We start from the raw sequence: 19,250 nt of genomic DNA on the forward strand, positions 1-19,250 counted from the left end.
CAACTGCGCTCACCTGCTAAGAACTCATCCAATGAATCCGTCCAGTGCTTGTAGTTCTCGTGCTGCGTACCTTTGTACCAAATCAGCGTACTTTCAACATTATCCTCTGGTGGCAATGGGCGAAAGCCAAGACCTGTTAAGATTTGCGAATTTTAGTATCATAGCTGAGTTTGTGTGTACACCTGTGTTCATAATAATAGCAGCGCGACGTAATGCCAGGTCTTGATTATTTCTTTTTTTTTAATTTCCTATTTATTTAATTTTTTAATTTTTAATTTTTTATTTTTTTCACTTTTCATTTTTTTAATTTTTAATTTTTTTTTTTTAATTTTTATTTTTTTCATTCTTAAATTTTTTTCCAAAAAAAAAATATGGTTTACCATACAACAAGAAGCACACAACTAAATATTGCAAATTTGGTATGAAGTTAAAAAAAAATTAAAAAATTTCCACCAAAAATTACAATTTTCCAATGATAATTTAGAAAATAAAATCGAGTACGCAGTTTTATAGCCCTTTGAATTTGTTGTAATGAAGCGCAAGTGGCTCAAAAATATCGCAAATTGTTTGCAGTGTTGCGCGTAAAAACAGGTAGAAGGAGAGAAAAGGCAGAAAAAAAACACTATAACTTAAATTATAAATTTGGCATGAAGTTAAAAAAAAATCAAAAAGTTTCCACCAAAAATTACAATTTTTCAATCAGAATTTTGAAAAAACAAAATTCGAGTATGTGGTTTTATGGCCATTGAATTTTGTTTTAATCAAGCGCAAGTGGCTTAAAAATAGGGTTGATTTTTTACGGTTACGATTACACTTAAAAAAATGTCGAGCATTCGATACATAGAAGAAAAGACATAATACAGTCAAAAAAAAGTAAACAAAACATAACTTGAAGTTTAAAATTTGGTATGAAATTAAAAAAAATTTTAAAATTTTTCATCAAATATGTTTCAAACAGAATTTAAAAAAAAAATCGAGTATGCAGTTTTCTAATTTATTAAATTTTCGTGCAATAAATGGCTCAAAAATATCGTTGATTCTTTACATTTTTTGTACACGTAACAAAATTCCGAGCATTCGTTACATAGAAGCAAAGGCATAATACAGTCCAAGGCGCATTCATTAAAGGTGGTGGCGCTACACCAACAAAAATATTCTGTAAGTTTGATTGTCAAAGCAAAGTATTGAGAATCTAGAAAACAAATAATGAATTCGCCTTGTTTCTTTCTGAGCTGACAGCCAAATGGACACGGCGAAAGATAAAAAACAAATCAGCTGATTTACCAGCACAACTTTTAATAAATTTAGACTCGCCTTGATGCAGTCAAAAACAACATAACTTCAAGTTTCAAATTTGGTATGAAGTTAAAACAAAAATTGAAAAATTTTTTAATCTGAATTTTGAAAAAAAAATTTAGTATTCAGTTTTATAGGTTATTAAATTTTTGTGTAATATGGTGAAAGTGGTTCAGAAATAGGGTAAATTTTTTACAGTTTTGGTACACGTAAAAAAATATTCGAGCTTTCGTTATATGGAAGAATAAATATAACAGAGTCAGCAAAAACAAAAAAAAAAAAAAAAATATTTCAACTTATTTAAGCAACTTTAAACTGGCACAATATTACACCAATATTGAACTACTGTCCAGAATTTTTCTTGGTATTCTGATTAAAAAATTTAAAATTTTAATGTAACTTTGTTGAATTTTTCTAAATTTTGTACACCATTTGAAATTTGACTTATTGTATATCATTTTTGTTTTTGTAGTATAAAGTATATTATTATACACAAATAAAAAAAAAAAATCAATAAATAGTCACCCCTTTACAATATTTCACGCCGCAATTATTGTCAACACTTTATCCTACTGAGCTTATCACTCTATCTCACCTGGATTTGTGCCGATTATGGAACTATCCAAAGTCCATTTGGGTATGCGCGGATCAAGCGTCTGAAAGAATACCCACATACAAATGGCCACCAGTGCAGCCAATACACCATAGAAGGCTGTGTAGAAAATGCCGATCTTTGCTGCAAAAAAAGAAATAAAAAATAATTAAATATTGAAATAACATTAATTTCTGCTTTGCTGCTTGATTTCAACTACTTGAATTACAAATACAATTCAAACATCAATAAAACAAGCCCTCAAATATTTTCTTTTCTTTCTTATTCAATTACGCTCTACAAGATTTCAGCGTCTTGTTGAACATTTCAATTCACCAATCGGTCACAAATTGCCTCTATTGAATTAACCACTCATCCCTTTCCTCATGCGCCATTCTGTGCAGCGCGCAGCATAACTGCTGATAAATTGCCTACATAAAGCTGTGCTTTAATCATTCGGTTGTGAAGTCGATAGGGTTAAATGATTCATTAATTTCGCCCAGTCTGCATTCGTACAATAATCATAATTACATTATACAGCTGTTGTACGGTTCCAGCTGATCTGCGCGATCTTTAAATGTGACTAATTCAATTCGACAATTATTGCTTGTTAGCGTGAATAACAGTACGAGAAAAAGAGAGTAAATGAAAGAGAGAGATTGGGCGTAAATATCTTAGAAGAATACACAAGTGCTCTGCTTTAATGGAAGCTCGCAAGAAATGTTTTGGAAAAAAAAGGTGAGTAAAAGCGAACTAAAAACTAACAACAAATCTATTTCCAAAATTGTTTCTTTTTCATAGCATTTCCATATTTAGTGGTCCAAGTATTGTGAATATGGTTTTCAATTTTTCTGAAAATGGATTTCTTTGTAGGCTTGACTGTAATTATTAAAAAAATTATAAAAAATTGTAATTTTGCGATTTATTTGAAAATGTTGAAATGCTTGATTTGGAGTTTTTTACACTCATATCTTTGGTTCTTCTCAACACTTTTATAATTTTTTTTTTCTATTTCAGGATAAAATATTTATTTATTTTATTTTATTTTATTTTATTTTATAGGGGTTTACATAACAATAAAATTATTATACACACTGAAAGTAGATCGGAGGCTTTCGGCTGGATAAAATATATTTAAATGGTGTATATTTAAAAAAAATTTCTGGAAACAAATTTGTTTTTTCTTTTTTAATGTCAAATATCTTTCGTTCTTTTCAAGAATTAAATTTTTCTCAGGATAAAACGTAAAAAACAATGGAATAAAAATTTAATTTTTTTATTACAAAAAATTTTTCTGGAATAAAAATTTTATTTTTTTTCAAAATTTTTTGCAAAACACTCCCGCAAAAAATTTTGAATAAAAAAATAAAATTTTTATTCCACTCACATTTTGAAAAACAAAAATTCCGGAAATTAATTAAATTTTTAACTATTTTATTATACAAAATTTTTCTGGAATAAAATTGTTTTTTTCAAAATTTTGCAAAACACTCCCTGTTCGTTACATTTTTTCATTATTATATGCATTTTTTCGAATATCACAAAAACAAAATCCTCAAATTATCAAAAAAAAAAAAATGTTTAAATATGTACATATGTTTTACTCTATTATAAAAGATGAAAATAAATATATTATAATTTTTTCATTATAGTCTCTTCAGGTTTCACTAAATAATAATTACAATATATTGGAGAATTCTGAAAAAAATTGTAATTTTGCAATTTATTTAATGTTAAAAATTTTTGTATGGAGTTCTTTAGCCTTTTTAAAAATTTTATAATATTTTGGTTTGTGTTTTAGGATAAAATATATGTTTTAAACAAATTTTCCGCAAAAAAAAATTATTTTCTGCAAAAACAAAAGCGTTTTGTTGACATTTTGGTAAAACGCTCCCCTTTAAATTTTCATTCAATTTTTTCGGAAATAAAAAAAAAAAATTCCTCACATTTCCTATTTTAATAAATATACTTTATTTTAAAAAATTAAACAACTTTTATTAAATTTTTTTATTATAGTCTTTGTAGGCTTGACTATAATAAGAAGTAAACTGAAAAAATTCTGACAAACATGATGTAATTTTGCGATTTATTTAAGGTTGAAAATTTTGGTATGGAGGTTCTTAAAGTCAAATATCTTTGGTTCTTTTCAACAATTTTATAATATACTTTTTTTTATTTCAAGATAACATAAAAATTTAAAAAAAAACTTCTGAAAAAAAAATTTTTTTTTTGGAAAAATTTTTTGTAAACAGTGTTTTAGTCGTTTAAAAAAAAACCTTCTTTAAACTCCTTTTTAATTTTTTCTTTATTAATTTTTTCGAAAATTACGAAAAAAAAATCAAAAAAACCTAAAATTTTGAAAATCGTTTTAAGTATATTTTATTCTAAAAAAAAAAATAAATAACTTAAAATTATTTCATTGTAGTCTTTGTAGATATGACTATAATAGGAATTATGTTGGAAAATTGTGACAAAAATTATGCAATTTTGCGATTTATTTAAGGTTGAAAATTTTGGTATGAAGTTTGTTTAAGTTAAACATCGTTGGTTCTTCTCGAAGATTTTATTTTGTTTTTTGTTTCAGGGTAAAATAAAAATAAAAAAAAAAATTCTGAAAAAAACTAATTTTTTTGAAAAAATTTTTGGTAAACAATTTTTTTTAACATTTTAAAAAACACTCTCCTCAAAGCTTCCTTTAATTTTTCCATTATTGATTTTTTCGAAAATTACAAGCAAAAAAAGTTCCTTAAGTTTTGAAAATTGTTTTAAGTAGGTTTTATTCTAAAAAATGAAAATAAAAAATAAAAATAATAATAAATTTTGATCTAAAACTATTTTATATCCAATTTAAGGAAAAATTTTTCCACGGGAACTCAATGACGGATTTCAAAGCGTTGGCGGCGCGGCTGAACTTTAAATAAAAAATAGGTGACTAACTTAACACATCGACTAAAATTCTTAAAATAAGGGCAATAGCAAAATTATGAAAATCAAACACTTATTATTCAATAAAAATATTCCAAGAAAAATCCATTAAAATTTCCACGTGGGCCACTTAGAGAGCACTGCCAACAAATTAATGCTGAGAACAATTTGTCACTCCGCTTCTACTGCTTTGCGTCCCACTCACTCACGCACTCATTTGAGGTGCGGTGCCGCTATGTCACTCAACAAGTAAAATTTACCTCGTAAAACACTACTCAAATACTATTTCTGGTTTCGACCAAAATGTAATAAACAAAACTGAATGGTACACAACATAACCTCAATGAATACGACTCCGGACAGACACATACAACGACAGCGACAGTTGTCTCCGTCTAACCGGCATTACAAGTGACGTAGGTTGAAACATGACAAAAACAGAAGCGACGCTAAAAAACTGACTGCAAAGGTGGGGAGAAGTAGCTAGAGCTAGAAGAAGAAGAGCGAACTCTATTTTGGTCACAACACTTGCGTTTGGCTACTTAATTCTGTGCTATTGACCGAGGGAGGCAACTGAAAACAAAACCAAACTCGACGCACATAAATATTAACTGAAACATTAACCAATGCAGGCGAACCAGTTAAGGTGCATATGCAGTAAATCGAAAGAGCAGAAGTTAGGTTAGGTGTAACTAAGTGAGCTGCTGATGACTAAAATAATACCTATACGCACACACACACACCTTTACAAATAGTTGCTAGTGTTAATATAAACAAAAGTATAGTATTTCGCTGAGTAAACAAACAAATGGAAATTGGAACTATAAAAGAACTTTTGTGGAATGAGCGAACGTGAGAAAATGCCATCAAATCGACTTGAGTCAAGAAGCAAATAATAATAAAATATTAATTGAAAAAAAAAAGAAAATGAAAAAAAAGTAATAAAACATGTTTATACTGACATTTGGTCACTAAATACTGTTTACACTACGCGGCCAATGGTCTTTCACACACACTTATGCAGGTAGACAAATTTGTTGGGCAACTTGTGGGGGGGCGAAAGGGCGTACAGATATGCTGGCGTGCGTACTGCTGCTGTTAGAGAGCGCCAAAATGCACCAACGCCTCAATAAGAGCCTCAGCTCTTGTCATCAGCATGATGCGCTCTGGCACTCTCAGCATCAACTCATTGCGTACTGCATTGTAGTTGTTCGATTTCTAAACGCACCGCTGGCAGATATTTATTAATGGCATTTCTTGATTTTTCTTTGGTATTTTTAGATTTTATTAGGAAATGCAAAACTTGCAAACATAAGACGCAAGAAGATAGGGGATAAATACACTTGAAAATATCTTAATTTTTTTTAGAAATATTCCAAATTTCTTAAGATGCACTGGTGCTACTTTTTATAATATTGTGGGAGTGCGAAATAAAATATACAACAACAAATATTGGAGAATAGAAATTCATTGAGAACTGAAATTTATGCGTACATATGTACGAGTACATTTGTATATCAGGTGAACGTTCTAATTTCAACCAAAAATTCATTTTTTTAAATTGTATCAAAGTTTTCTTTCTTTTCCTCTGCTTGCCTTCCATTTACCGAACCTCGCTTTATTTATACTAAATTTTAGCACCTTTCCTTGGTTAGTCACAAGAAATATCGCCTCAAATCATATCTGAAAATCACCGTTATGTGGATGGCCTAACTTCGTCATATCTGTTTGCTTCGTGCTAAAACTAACTTTCCTTAATATATTTCAAATTTTAGTTGAGTTATCACTTACACAGGCAGTCGGATATCAAAATTGTAATACAGGGTGGTGCATATAGTATTTGGAATTCAATTCCTTTATAGTTAAAAACGTTTGAATTTTTTTAATGTATATTTTTTGATATTAAAAAAAGGAAACCTTGTCATTAAAAATGGAACATATCTTTATTCTCTCATAAATACGCGGAATGCTGCTGAAGTGATAGTCCGCGACCGGTTATAAATCTGGGTCGCTGGCCGGTTACTTAGAACCGACTGTCGTGGGAGCGAATCGACGGCTAGTTTTATAGTAGTGCATTCTCTCCACATAATTTTTCTGTACCATTTCGTGAATTTAGGCACTGATCTCGCCAATAGCAACTAAGATGCAATATTTCAACCCTTAAATCGTCTCTGGAGAGTTGACGTAACCTTTATCGTTAATTTCGCCCCACTAAAAGTAGTCTATTGGAAAGCGATTCCATGTCAAGTGAACCAAATTTTTCTGAAATTGTTTCATTTGTAAGCTTTACTTCTTATATCGAGTGTGTTTTTAGCTACATGAGAATTATCGATATCGTTAACTATGATTTGACGCTTCCAAATTGTGAAAATGTACTTTGAAGAAAAAAAAAATAGTTGTCGAAGTTTATAGATCGAAGTGTTGAAGAAGATGCCGAAATGTCGATTCGAAATCGTTCTTAACTCTCTGTCCTTTGTCCTCCTACTACGTAGAAAATTTTAAGTAAGCGTCTTGGCTTTCGTGTCTATAAAATACAGGTTGTGCAAGAATTGGAGCCAAATGACCAACGTTTGAGTCACATTTTTGCTGATTGGGCTCATTTAGATTTATTATTCAGACTTATTGGAAAAAGGAGTCAACAATTGGACTGGTCGAATGGACTACATAGTCTCGGACTACATAGTCTGGTAGCCAGAGCGGACATATGCCGGATGTCATATTCAAAAAATAAATACCATGAAATTATCTACCTGATTATATAAAAAAATGCTCCTAACGAATGTGAACTGAACATTTTTTTTAATTCTGTGATCTTTCAATGTTGCAATTTTTGGTGTAGAGTTCTTTTTAACATCTACCTAATTCTTTTTTTAATGACAAAGTTAGAATATACTTAACATTTTTTTTTAACTTTTTTTTGTAATTTTTGTGAAATTATTTATTCAAATAAAATTTGTTTTTTTCAAAATTTTGAAGACATTTTTTTATAATTTTTGAAAAACTATTTGCTAAAACAAAAAGAAAAAATTCGACTCTTTTAAGATACTTGAATTTTGTAATTTTTGAAAAACTTTTTATTCAAATAAAAAAAAAAATTACAAAATTTTTATGAAACTTGTGTTTCGTAATTTTTGAAACACTATTTATTAAAATAAAAAAATTTTGAAAACTTAGAAAAAACGTTTTTTTTTTGGAATTTTTGAAAAACTATTTATTCAAATAAAATGTTTTTTTCAAAATTTTTAACACATTTGTGAAAAAATATTTGAAATATTGAAATATTTTGAAAAAATATTTGTTTAAATGAAAAAAAAAATATCGAAACTTTTAAGATATTTGAATTTTGTAATTTTTGAAAAAAAATTCAAAATTTTGATGAAACTTGTGTTTTGTAATATTTGAAACAAAAAATATAAAAAAATTTTAAAAACTTTGAAAAAACGTTTTTTTGGTAATTTTTAAAAAAAACTTTTTCTTCAAATTAAAAATGTTTTTTTTTTTCAAAACTTTGATGAAACTTTTGTTTTGCAATGTTTGAAACACTATTTATTCAAATAAATTTTTTTTTGAAAATATAGAAAAAACTTTTTTTTTGTAGGTGATATTTCAAAAACTATTTATTCAAATAAAATATTAGGTTTTTCAATATTTTAAATAAATTGGTTTTTGTAAGTTTTGAAAAACCCCTTACTAAATTAAGCACGATTTTATTATTCTGTTTTTATTTATCTGTTATCTGTGAGTGGAATATCTGTTACTTGTGATTATTTTAAGCGGAGATTACTGTATGGTAATGGAGAGTATACGGTAGTTTCAATTATGAATTGAATAGAACAAGGCGAAAGTCTGTCATGGGTGTTTTTAGAAAACTGCAAACAATTTTTTCTCAAAATTTTTAACAACAAAATAAAATGTAAATTCCTCCAAAAAAATTAAAAAAAAAACTGTTAGTAAATGGTCTCAGTTATTAATGAAAAAAAACGTCAAAAGTTTGTGATGAGTATTTTTAAAAAACTAAAATAACATTTTTTTCCTCAAAATTTTAAACAACAAAAAAAAATATATAGCAATAAAATAAAATTTTCTTAGAAATTGTTTTTTTTTTAAGTATATTTCTTTTTAAAAAATCAAAAAAAAAAATTTTTTTTTTTAAAAGTATATTTCTTTTTAAAAAATCAAAAAAAAAATTACTAATCAAAAAATTCTGAAAAAAAAATTTAAAAGTTCAAAAAAAAAATTGTTTTAATGTTAAAATGAACCGAAGGTATTTCCCTTAAAAAACTGTATTCCCAAATTTTCAACATTAAAAGATCGCAAAAATACAATTTTTTTGCAAAACTTGTTCAGTTTACTTCTTATTATACTCAAGCCTGCGACACTCACTAAAATACTTGGATCGCTTGACATGGAATCGTTTTGATGTCAAGTCCCAGCATTTAGCCGGCTTATAGACATCACCGTTTCAGCTGGTTATTTTCAAAGAATATTCTATTTGTATGGATTCTATATTCAAGCGAAAAACTACCCATTTTGCAATTTTCTGAAACACCACAGATATTGTTTTAGGTATCAGAGTAAACAAAATGGTAGTTCGAATTTCTGACGCTAGATTGACCACCCTGTAGTTGTGAATTGAATATGGCTTTTGACAGATTTTGCTCCGAGCAAACTCTACACTTTGAATGAAGGGTCGAAATTAGAGTTAATAAATAAGTCTTATAGAATAGACAAAGTGGACAAAACGAAGAACCTCCTGTCATCAAACAAACAGTCGGCGCACTCGCGTATCGACACCCACGTCACTGTTGACAGTTATAGTTTCGAAGCTGTAAAAGACTTCGTTTATTTAGGAACCAGCATTAACACCCATAATAATGTGAGCCTTGAAATCCAACGTAGTATCTCTCTTGCCAACAAGAACGGCATATGTTTTTTATGAGTGGATTTTTCAAGGCAGAAATACAGAAATACACTCGTAGGTTTGCCATTGCCTGCTGATGGGCGACCGCTATTAGAAAAAACTTTTTCTTCATTTTGGTCTTTCATCGAGACTTGAACCTACGTTTTCTCTGAATTCCGAATGGTAGTAACGCACTAACCTATTCGGCTATGGCGGCCGCTATTACTATTTACTTAAAAAAAATGTCTAAGCATTTTTTTAATCTTTCATCAAATGGAAGGCGTACCTGCTTACCGTCCGATATTCCTCACTTTCAATACCAATCCACCTGGGGCCAATGGCAACTTGTGTACTAAGTTTCACTCAGATATCTCAATTTTCATTCGTCTCAACAAGTATGCATATGAACAGATGGACAGACAGACAAGGCTAAAACTATTTATTAAATAATTTTTTATTCTTTTCGGCCTACTTTTGTTGTGAAATCATTATTTTAAGTCACGGCTTGCCACCTGTAGTACAAAGACTAAATAGTTTTTCTTAGATTTGCCTTGTAAAATAAATTTTAAATAGTTCACTTTTCTCTGTTGGTACCGCGTTGACCAGCGTCAAGTAGTGCTACGGTGACTACTTCCTATTAATAAAGAAAATAGACTTAACAAAAAAACAAAAAAAAACAATGGTTGTAACTTATATTTCTACTAACAAAACGAAGTTGAATTGATGTCATTTAACGATGAAATATTACAAAGTTATTGTGTGCAGAATATAAGAAGTCATAAAAATACAAACAAACAAAAATCAGTAACCTATTTCTACTCCAACAGAAGACTAAAATATATTTACAGTCTGTGACAGAAAAAAGGGACCGCAGTTATTCATGAAGTATAAAATATATATATTTAAAATTTTTTTTTACATGAAAGTATGTACAAAACTACGAGTCGCAATTAATCTAAGAGCCGTGTAGTCTTCATAGTTCTCGAGTATAGCCTGCCATCTTCTTCATGCTTTAAACCAGCTTTTCTGTGTAGTTCGTCGACAAACAGGCCTAGATTTTGCGAACTCACGATACACGAGTTGCTTTAGATCGTAGACTAGCTTTCCGGCAAGATGCGTTTTCATAGTTCACCACACATTTTCAATGGGGTTGGTGTCTGGGGACTAGGAAGGCCAGTCCATCACTGTGAAGCCATTTTCTTGTTTTGTTGTTTCTCAATGTGTTTTTCTGAGAGCATTGATTTTGATGATGTGGGACGGTAGGATATGTTCGCCTCCTTTAGTCGACATTCGATGGTGTTGATACTCACATATATTCCCTTGTTAGCAAGAACAAATCGTGCTTGACGTAGTCACAAAGAAGGGTCCCGCTTAAAAAGTTGGACGATCACTTTATCGTGCTTTTTTGTCGTCACTCGTTTCAAGCCGCGCTTGAAATAATCATCAACATTTTCGTATACTTTATACCGCTGATTCCACATCACAACAAATTTGTTTGATTTTTTATTTACTTTTGCAGACGCGGCGTAAGATAATTTTGGCCCTTTCGAATGCGTGCATAAAAATACTGCCGCAAAACACTTCGCGTACTTCTCACTCATTTTTGTTTGGTTGCGTTTACGGGAAGGTTTCGAACGGCACTAACCTGAGTTAGCACTGGCGTCGTAGCCCTTGAGTGAGACTATTAGGCAGCAAAAAGCAGAACGAAATATATCTTGAACTTACAAGAAAAACAAAAACGGTTCTTTTCTTATGACACATACTGTATAATTACCGATAACTCTTTTTTGCTAGCTTCAGTAAAAGTCTAAATTTTCGTAAATAAATATTCACTATTGCCTCCACAGACATCCTTCAGATTACCTCAGTTGCCCTAGATATCGCAAATCAGGATTGAGCTCCTTTTTTCTTATAAAAGATGGCGCAATGAACTCACTTACAGGGTCGCCCGACAATCGTGACCGACTCTCAATGCTAAACGCACAGAACCTCTGCTAAGCCAAAATAAGCATAGACTTAGCACCCTGATTTCCCTTATAAAGGTGTGCAAACACTTGACTTCTACAGAAGAAGTAGTAGAAGAGGAAGATAAAGAGATGATCTCTACTCTGTTATTTACTTTGGATTTCATAGCTGCTTTTAGATGTCGTATGTTTTTGTACAAAATGGCCTTATGACAGAATGGGAATCGTAAAAATCATCACAGTGCTATGCAAATTTTACCACAATTTTTTTTAATTATAGGCCTTTACTATAGAAACATAAAAAATGCATGTATAATTTCATGAAATACTATATATAATTTTTTTAGATTACAACTTTTCGTATGCCATGACAACCCAGGAAGTATTAGGTGTCGTACAAAAATATGCGACATGGCACTCAATTTGTTAGGTCGAAATATGCACTAAAAAGTGCAGTTCGTTGAAGCAATGCGAACGTAGAAGCTCAATACTCTGACTGCATTTTTTGTTTTTTTTTTTGCCTAATCAGAGCAGACACTGATCGTGCGTCTCGGGTACAAGGCATTCTCTTTCTAGTCAGACTTACAGATTTCTACGAAGTAACAATGACTCAGAGCTTATTAAAAACTTCATTCTAAACAATTACAGAATTGTCTGTAAATATCAGAAATAAATCAGAAATAATAAGCAAGATCGTCTGTCAACATGCCTTAGTTTAATTTCAGCGCAATTAAAAGCAATAATTAACTTTAAAGAAATATTCGAATCGCCTATTAAGTACCCACAGTGAAGTTTTAATTATCAAAACGGACATAAAAATAGTAACTATTTCTGGTGAAAAACAGTTGTCTTCCAGTAAAATTTAATATTTTCCAATTATAGTAACCCACTTAAGTTAAAAGCACGTGCCCTACAGCATCACGCACACTAATACATGCACATACAAAATTCCTTTTAATTCATTATAGAATTTTTATTAATAGCAAGCGAATGATCAATGCCACCTTTATGCGAGAATGTGGTTTTTGTATTAAAGCTTTTAAACTCCAACATTTTTTTTCAATTTTCTTTAGTTTCTTTGCCAATTTCCACCTAAATACGTTCATGATTTTATTTTAATGACCATTCTAAAGCGCGCCGCAAATACTAATCGCGTTATTATTAATAGCTGGCGGGAAGAAAATATTTGAGAAAATTATTTTGCACATGATCGCTGCTCAAGGTTACAGCAAAATTTTTTATTAATTTTTAACCAAATATGGTTTTTCGCTCTGACGCAACTAAAACTGATATAATATACGGTTGAAACGATTCAGTGGATTGTCGCACTTATGTGTGGTTGTATGCATGGTTGTATGTACATGAGTATGAAGAATACTTGCAAGAGATTTTAGATGAGATTGATGTTGTGTGCAAATATTTTTTTATCTATTTATTTAGCGAACTGAACAAATTCTTATTGAATATAGAGCAAAATTATTAAATACTATTTATAAAATAAATAACATAGCAGGCTACGGATAGCTCCACAAGGCAGGGAAGGGTCCAAATGAGGAACTTCATTTAAGTCAGATGTCGCACTAGCTTAGGTTACATATACCATAAGGGTCTGCAGTGCTACCAGTGTTGTTCGAGACGTGTTAAGCATATATATACATATATAATTGGCGCGTACACCCTTTTTGGGTGTTTGGCCGCTCCTCCTCCTATTTTGGTGTGCCTCTTGCTTTGTTCCACAAATAGAGGGACCTACAGTTTCAAGCCGATTCCTAACGGCAGATATTTTTATGAGGAGCTTTTTCATGGCAGAAATACAGTCGGAGGTTTGCCATTGCCTGCCGAGGGGCGACCGCTATTAGAAAAATGTTTTTCTTAATTTTGGTATTCCACCGAGATTCGAACCTACGTTCTCTCTGAATTCCGAATGGTAGTTACGCACCAACCCATTCGGCTACGGCCACCGCCCAAGTAACATGGCGAGTTTTAGTAAACAGTTTAAACTTTTGTTAGCAATATCCTTACGGGGTCCCGGTGGTCTAGAATTTTCAAAAAATCGATTTCTTTTCTTTTTTGATATTTCAAAAGTATAGGCTTTTAAGAATATACTGTCAAATTTTTGGAAGGATATTCCCAGTATTTCCGATTCTACATCCCTTTTAGCAGCTAGAGTCAGATTCGTCACGCGGCCAGTCTCAAAACTTTAAACTCAAGTGTCAACAAAAAAAAAAAAAAATTCAACAGAATCGTCTGAAATTTTAATATGTTGCAGACAATGGCTATCACCCGTACTAGAGTCATATTATCATCTCAATGATTTCGTATTTTTTTTATTAAAATACTGAAAAACCCCGATTTTTGGAGTGTCAATTCAAAACCGCGCCATTTTGTAAATATTTTTTTTTATTCTAGTACGGGACATAGCTGCAGTCATACTGATTAATAGTTTTTTTTTTTGGTTTTTTTGTTTCAGATAAATATATTAGAAGACCCAAAATGGACAACACCGTCCAGGTCCAACTTTTCGGGAGAGTCAACTTCAGCGAGATTTTTAATATTATTAAAATTAAATTTTTTTTCAGTTTTGTATGTAAAAGAAATTAAATAAAAAGCCAAAAAAAATTAAATATCGTTTTTCATTTTTTATTGTAAAAAATATTTCTGAAAATACCCCACATTTTCGAGCTCTAGACCAACGGGACCCCTTAAGAGACGAAAAGTATACCGATCCCATGCAGTTGTAACCAGTTCTGCTTAAAGCAGGGGAGTCGCAAAGGAAAGTATCGGATATTAAATGGAAATAAAACAATGAAAGTTCAAACTGAATGGGTAATCTTTATTATTTTTGTGTAGGACCATTCTTGGCTTTCTTTTTTATTCATAGTCTCTTTGAAATGTTGGCCGCAGCTGCGCCGTATTCCGGCCATCCGTAAATATCAATTTTGAATGACTCGCTGGAGGGCTTCGGTTGGTATCTCGCGAATAACTTTAGTACTGTTAACTTTCAATACCTCACTCGAAGCTGGTTTATCCCCGAAGTATTTAGACTTTACATAACCCAACAAATAAAGGTCTTAAGGTGTGATATCAGATGTTCTTGGTGGCCAATCCACTGGTCCGTGGCCACAACGACGACACTGTAAATCCATTGATTCATTGTTTCACTGGCTGTATGGCAAGTAGCGTCGTCTTGTTCGAACCAAATGTTGTCGAGATCACGAAACTCAATTTCCGGCATCGAAACGTCATTTATTCAGTGGTATATTGGCGCCAGCCTCATCTTTGAAGAGTTGATGAGTTGAGTTGATGATTCCTCCAGTCCATAGACCGCACCAAACGGTTGTTTCCAGTGGATGTAATGGGTGCTATTGAATGGCCTCGGGTTGCTCTTCAGCTTAAATACGACAATTTTACTTATTGATGTAGCCATTAAGCCATAAAACGGGCCTCATAAGTTCTCCTGAGCACGCGATGAACATTTTTCACAGAATGTCGATATTCGTAATAATATACAATTGTACGATTTGTAAACGTTGTTGAGGGGCGTAAAGACTTGAAAGAAAGACTTACTTACTATGATGCCGCGTGATCTGTTAAAAAAACCCTATCTTCAATCTTATCACCCTTTACTACCGCATTATATTTTTATCTGGTTAGAATAGTGGCTTCAGCTGCGTTCCCCAAAGGTTTATGCTGCCCCAATAACAAATTTTATCTTCTAAAGACTAGGACGGATAAGATTAGAAAATCCGCTTAATGATTTTGAAAGAACAGCGTTCACTTGCGGTGGACATACTCGGACGAACCAATCCGAGTGATACTGGCAGGTTTCGACATGCTTGTATTACATACGACACATGAAGGAATCGTGCTTGCCAAGCGCTACATGTCATTTGTTATTTTTATTTTTAAATAATATAAATTTTTTAAATACGAAATAAAAAAACCTGATTTTTTCGGTTACAGTTTTGTGAAAAAAAAAACCCGAGCTCCAAGTGGTTAAAGACGAAGTTCGAATCTAACAAACACTTTTCGCAAGCTCCAATTTTGCCAATAGGAAAATTATAATGAACTCTACTATGACATTTTCTTTTTATTCTGGTATAGAGATGCATTTTTATGTTATAAACAGTTCAACTTACCCCACGAAGTGCGGTCACGTCCCATCACCGTACCCTCCTGTGAATTATACAGAAATCTACCCAGCACAAAGGGTTCTGCTTTGCGCTCGTGGAATTCCACATCCATATTGGATATCTCCATGGGGTGTGGCTTAGACATTTTTAGCTTTAGATCGTAAATGTGTTTTGGTTTTTTGTTTTTAAAACTTTGGCTGGTGTTTGACTTTCACTAGACACTATACTGTTTTACAATGGCGAGCTTGAAGCTCGGAGTTTTTGCTTTAACTTCGCACCTTTGTACACGAACGCTTGCACGTTGTTACATAAAATTTTGAATATTTTCTCAGTGCATATCTTGTTAGCAAATGATCCTTTTATTTATGTATTGAGCACGTGGACTTACGCAAGTGTGCGCTTCCTATTTCAGTAATGGTAGAACATAAATACAAATATTATCACTAAAATATTCAATTACATTAGCCTGCAACTACAATAATTATTCGTAATATTTCCGTGAAGGCGATGGTTTTGTCAACGCTGACCGACTGCCCATCCGATCGACCGAAGGCCACTCACTCTAGGAAGCTGAATAGTCAGCTAATGCGGCTTTGCGCTCTTACAAGGCGCCAATTGATGTAACAAACTATAAAAACTACACACGCACACACACAGACACACGCACCCGCAACTGTATTATAGTGAATATTATTAGTTTTGAGATTTTTTGAATTTGGCTATCGGTGAGTAAGCAGTACAAGAGTATATACCTGTACGTATGTATGTATGTGTATGGGCGGCGTTTTTCGAACTTTTCGCGCTGCGACGATTGTCACTATTGAACTGGCCTTCTGGCGCGATTTTCGGAATTATTGTCGGACATCGGATGTCAGACGATGGCTGGTCTAGAAATAGTTTACACAGGAAAGTGAGTGCGACCAATGGACGTTCATAGGTGTGTGTGTGTACGTGTGTTGACGAATGTTTTTGGCCGTGAATTCGCTTAACAATTGCACTTTTGAGTGCATCGAGCAAATGCAGTGTGAAAAATGTAAAAGAAAGTGCAATGACAGACAATTATATATACATACATACATATGTATGTTTGTATATGTGTAGAAATATAAATTAATTTCAAAGCAACTGACGTCAAGTCAAGTCGACTTGGCGCTGCCGAAAATGAAATAAAACGAATACTATGCGCGATGTGGCTGTTTGGCGTTGAAATTTTGTTGATATTTGTGTAGATAGCGAGCGGGTTTTTTGGCAGAAATATTTGCACTTTTGGGGGACTTCTATCCCTCATCTGAGGTTATCCTAACCCTTACTGGGAAAATGAATTTTTTTGGATTAAAAAATAAAATCATACAATTTTATGTCTTTGATTATAATTTGGGAATATTTAGTATTAGGAAAATATATTTTTTTGTTTTTTTTTTTGAAATTTTATAAAACAATTTACGCTCGTATTGTTTTGTGTTTTTTGACTTTTATGTGTCTGAATATTTGATATTAAGTCATTTTTTGTTAATTTTGAGTTTAACAAATTTTTTTTTTCAAATTTTCGCTTTATTGATTTCGACTAGGAAATATATTACTTAGCAGGATTTGTTTTTGTTTTTGGAATTTTATATAATAAATTATAAAATATTTTCCATGATTTAACCTGGATTTTTATTTTATTTATTTATTATTATTTTTATTTATTATTATTTATTATTATTTTTATGATTTTAAATTGCAAATGTTTTTAGAAAAAAGTTTATGTTTGGAGTTTTATAAAATATTTTAATGTTTGTATTGTTTTGCTTTTTTTTCACTTTTATGTGTGGAATTATTTGAAATAAGGGAAATTTCTTCTTTTTTTAGAATTTCATAATTTTTTTCGGAATTGTGTCTTCATTGAAGTTAACTTGGATATACTAAGTATTTGGAATTTTTTTTTCCAAAAGTTTTATAATATAAATTTAATACACCATTTTTTTAATTAATATGTGAATTTGTATCATTACAAAAAATGTATGTTTTTTGGGAAATTTGTAAAAAAATTGCTGCCACGTTTCATTTTAACTTGAAAATTAGGAAAATATGTTTTTTTGTTTTAATTATCAAATAGTTTATGCTCGTATTGTTTTGCTTTTTTGACTTTTAAGCGTGTGAATATTTGATATTAGTTTTTTTTTTTTATTTCCCCAAAAAAAATTTTTTTTTGTGAATATTTAGAAATATTTTTTTTTTTTAGATTTATAAAAAATATTTATTAAGAAAATATTTGTTTATTTGGAATTTTGTAAAAAAGTTTATGCTCGTATTGCTTTGTGTAAAATTTTTTGTTTAAGTTTTCGCTGTATTAATTTTAATTTGGAAATATTTAGTTTTTTGGAAAAACATTTTTTTTTTAATTAAAAAAAAAAATCGTTATGTAAATATTTAATGTTTGGAATTTTCGTTTGTTTTAGAACTAGTTTTATAAAAAAAAATGCTTCCTAATTTTTTTGCTTTTTTATTTTAACTTGGGATTCTATAGTATTAAGAAAATATTTGTTTATCTTATAAAAAAGTTTATGCTCGTATTGCTTTGTGTAAATTTTTGTTTTTCAAATTTTCGCTGTATGAAGTTTATTTTGGAAATATTTAGTTTTATTGGAAAAACATTTTTTTTAATTATATAAAAAAAATTTTTTTTTATAAATATTTAATGTTTGAAATGTTGTTTTTTAGAACTAGTTTTATAAAAAAAATTTGTTTCTAATATTTTCGCTTTTTTCATTCTAACTTGCGAATATTTAATATTAAGAAAATATTTGGTTACGTGGAATTTTATGAAACAAGTTTATGCTTGTAAATTTTTTTTTTAATTTTCGCTGTATTAATTTTAACTTGGAAATATTTAGGTTAGGTGAAATGGCTGTTAGCTAGGGGCTCACTTGGACAAATATTAAGAAGTTCGTGGTGCCATACATGGGAGAGGAGAAAGGAGATGGGAAGGGAGAAGGAGATATTTAGTAATACGAAAACATTTTTTTACAATTTCCACAATAGAATTTATTTGTTTTGTTTTTCTTTTTACTTTTATGCATGAGAATATTTGATATTAATCAATATTTTGGGTTTATTTTTTATAAACAAATTTTTTTTTTTCAAAATTTTGCTTTATTAATTTTAACTTGGAAATATTTAAAATTACGAAAATATTTTTTGCTCGTTTATATTAGACATTGGCTTGTTAATATTCAATTAAAGGCACATTTGTTTTGTAGTCTTCTCAAAAATTTTGTTCTTTGTTTTTTGAGTTTTCGACTTTGACTTGAGAGTATTTAATATTACATTAAAATTTTTGTTTTGAATTTTATAAAAAATGTATGCTCTTTTAACGCTTTTTTGACTCGACAATTTTATAAAAAAATGTTTTGCTCATTTCTCAATTTTTCGACTTTGGCTGTAGAAAATTTAATTAG

The 19,250-nt window shown here is 30.7% G+C and overlaps 1 protein-coding gene across 5 annotated transcripts in view; it reads right to left on the bottom strand.

Moving 5' to 3' along the window:
- LOC129247086 (sodium/potassium-transporting ATPase subunit beta-2) overlaps positions 1 to 19,250 on the bottom strand; it is a 42,268-nt gene that overhangs the window by 9,747 nt on the left and 13,271 nt on the right. For 3 of the 5 annotated variants that reach the window (XM_054886004.1, XM_054886002.1, XM_054886003.1), the window contains exons 2-4: positions 15,817 to 16,213; positions 1,892 to 2,032; positions 14 to 133 (exon numbers count right to left, since the gene is read on the bottom strand). In XM_054886004.1, coding sequence (XP_054741979.1) covers positions 14 to 133; positions 1,892 to 2,032; positions 15,817 to 15,955 — 400 coding nt within the window. In that variant the 5' untranslated portion in view covers positions 15,956 to 16,213. Of the gene's footprint in view, positions 1 to 13; positions 134 to 1,891; positions 2,033 to 15,816; positions 16,214 to 19,250 lie in introns of those variants that run through there. The other 2 variants (XM_054886005.1, XM_054886001.1) reach the window with 2 other exon arrangements.

This window comes from Anastrepha obliqua, chromosome 5 (genome assembly GCF_027943255.1).
Source record: "Anastrepha obliqua isolate idAnaObli1 chromosome 5, idAnaObli1_1.0, whole genome shotgun sequence".
Classification (NCBI taxonomy): domain Eukaryota; kingdom Metazoa; phylum Arthropoda; class Insecta; order Diptera; family Tephritidae; genus Anastrepha; species Anastrepha obliqua.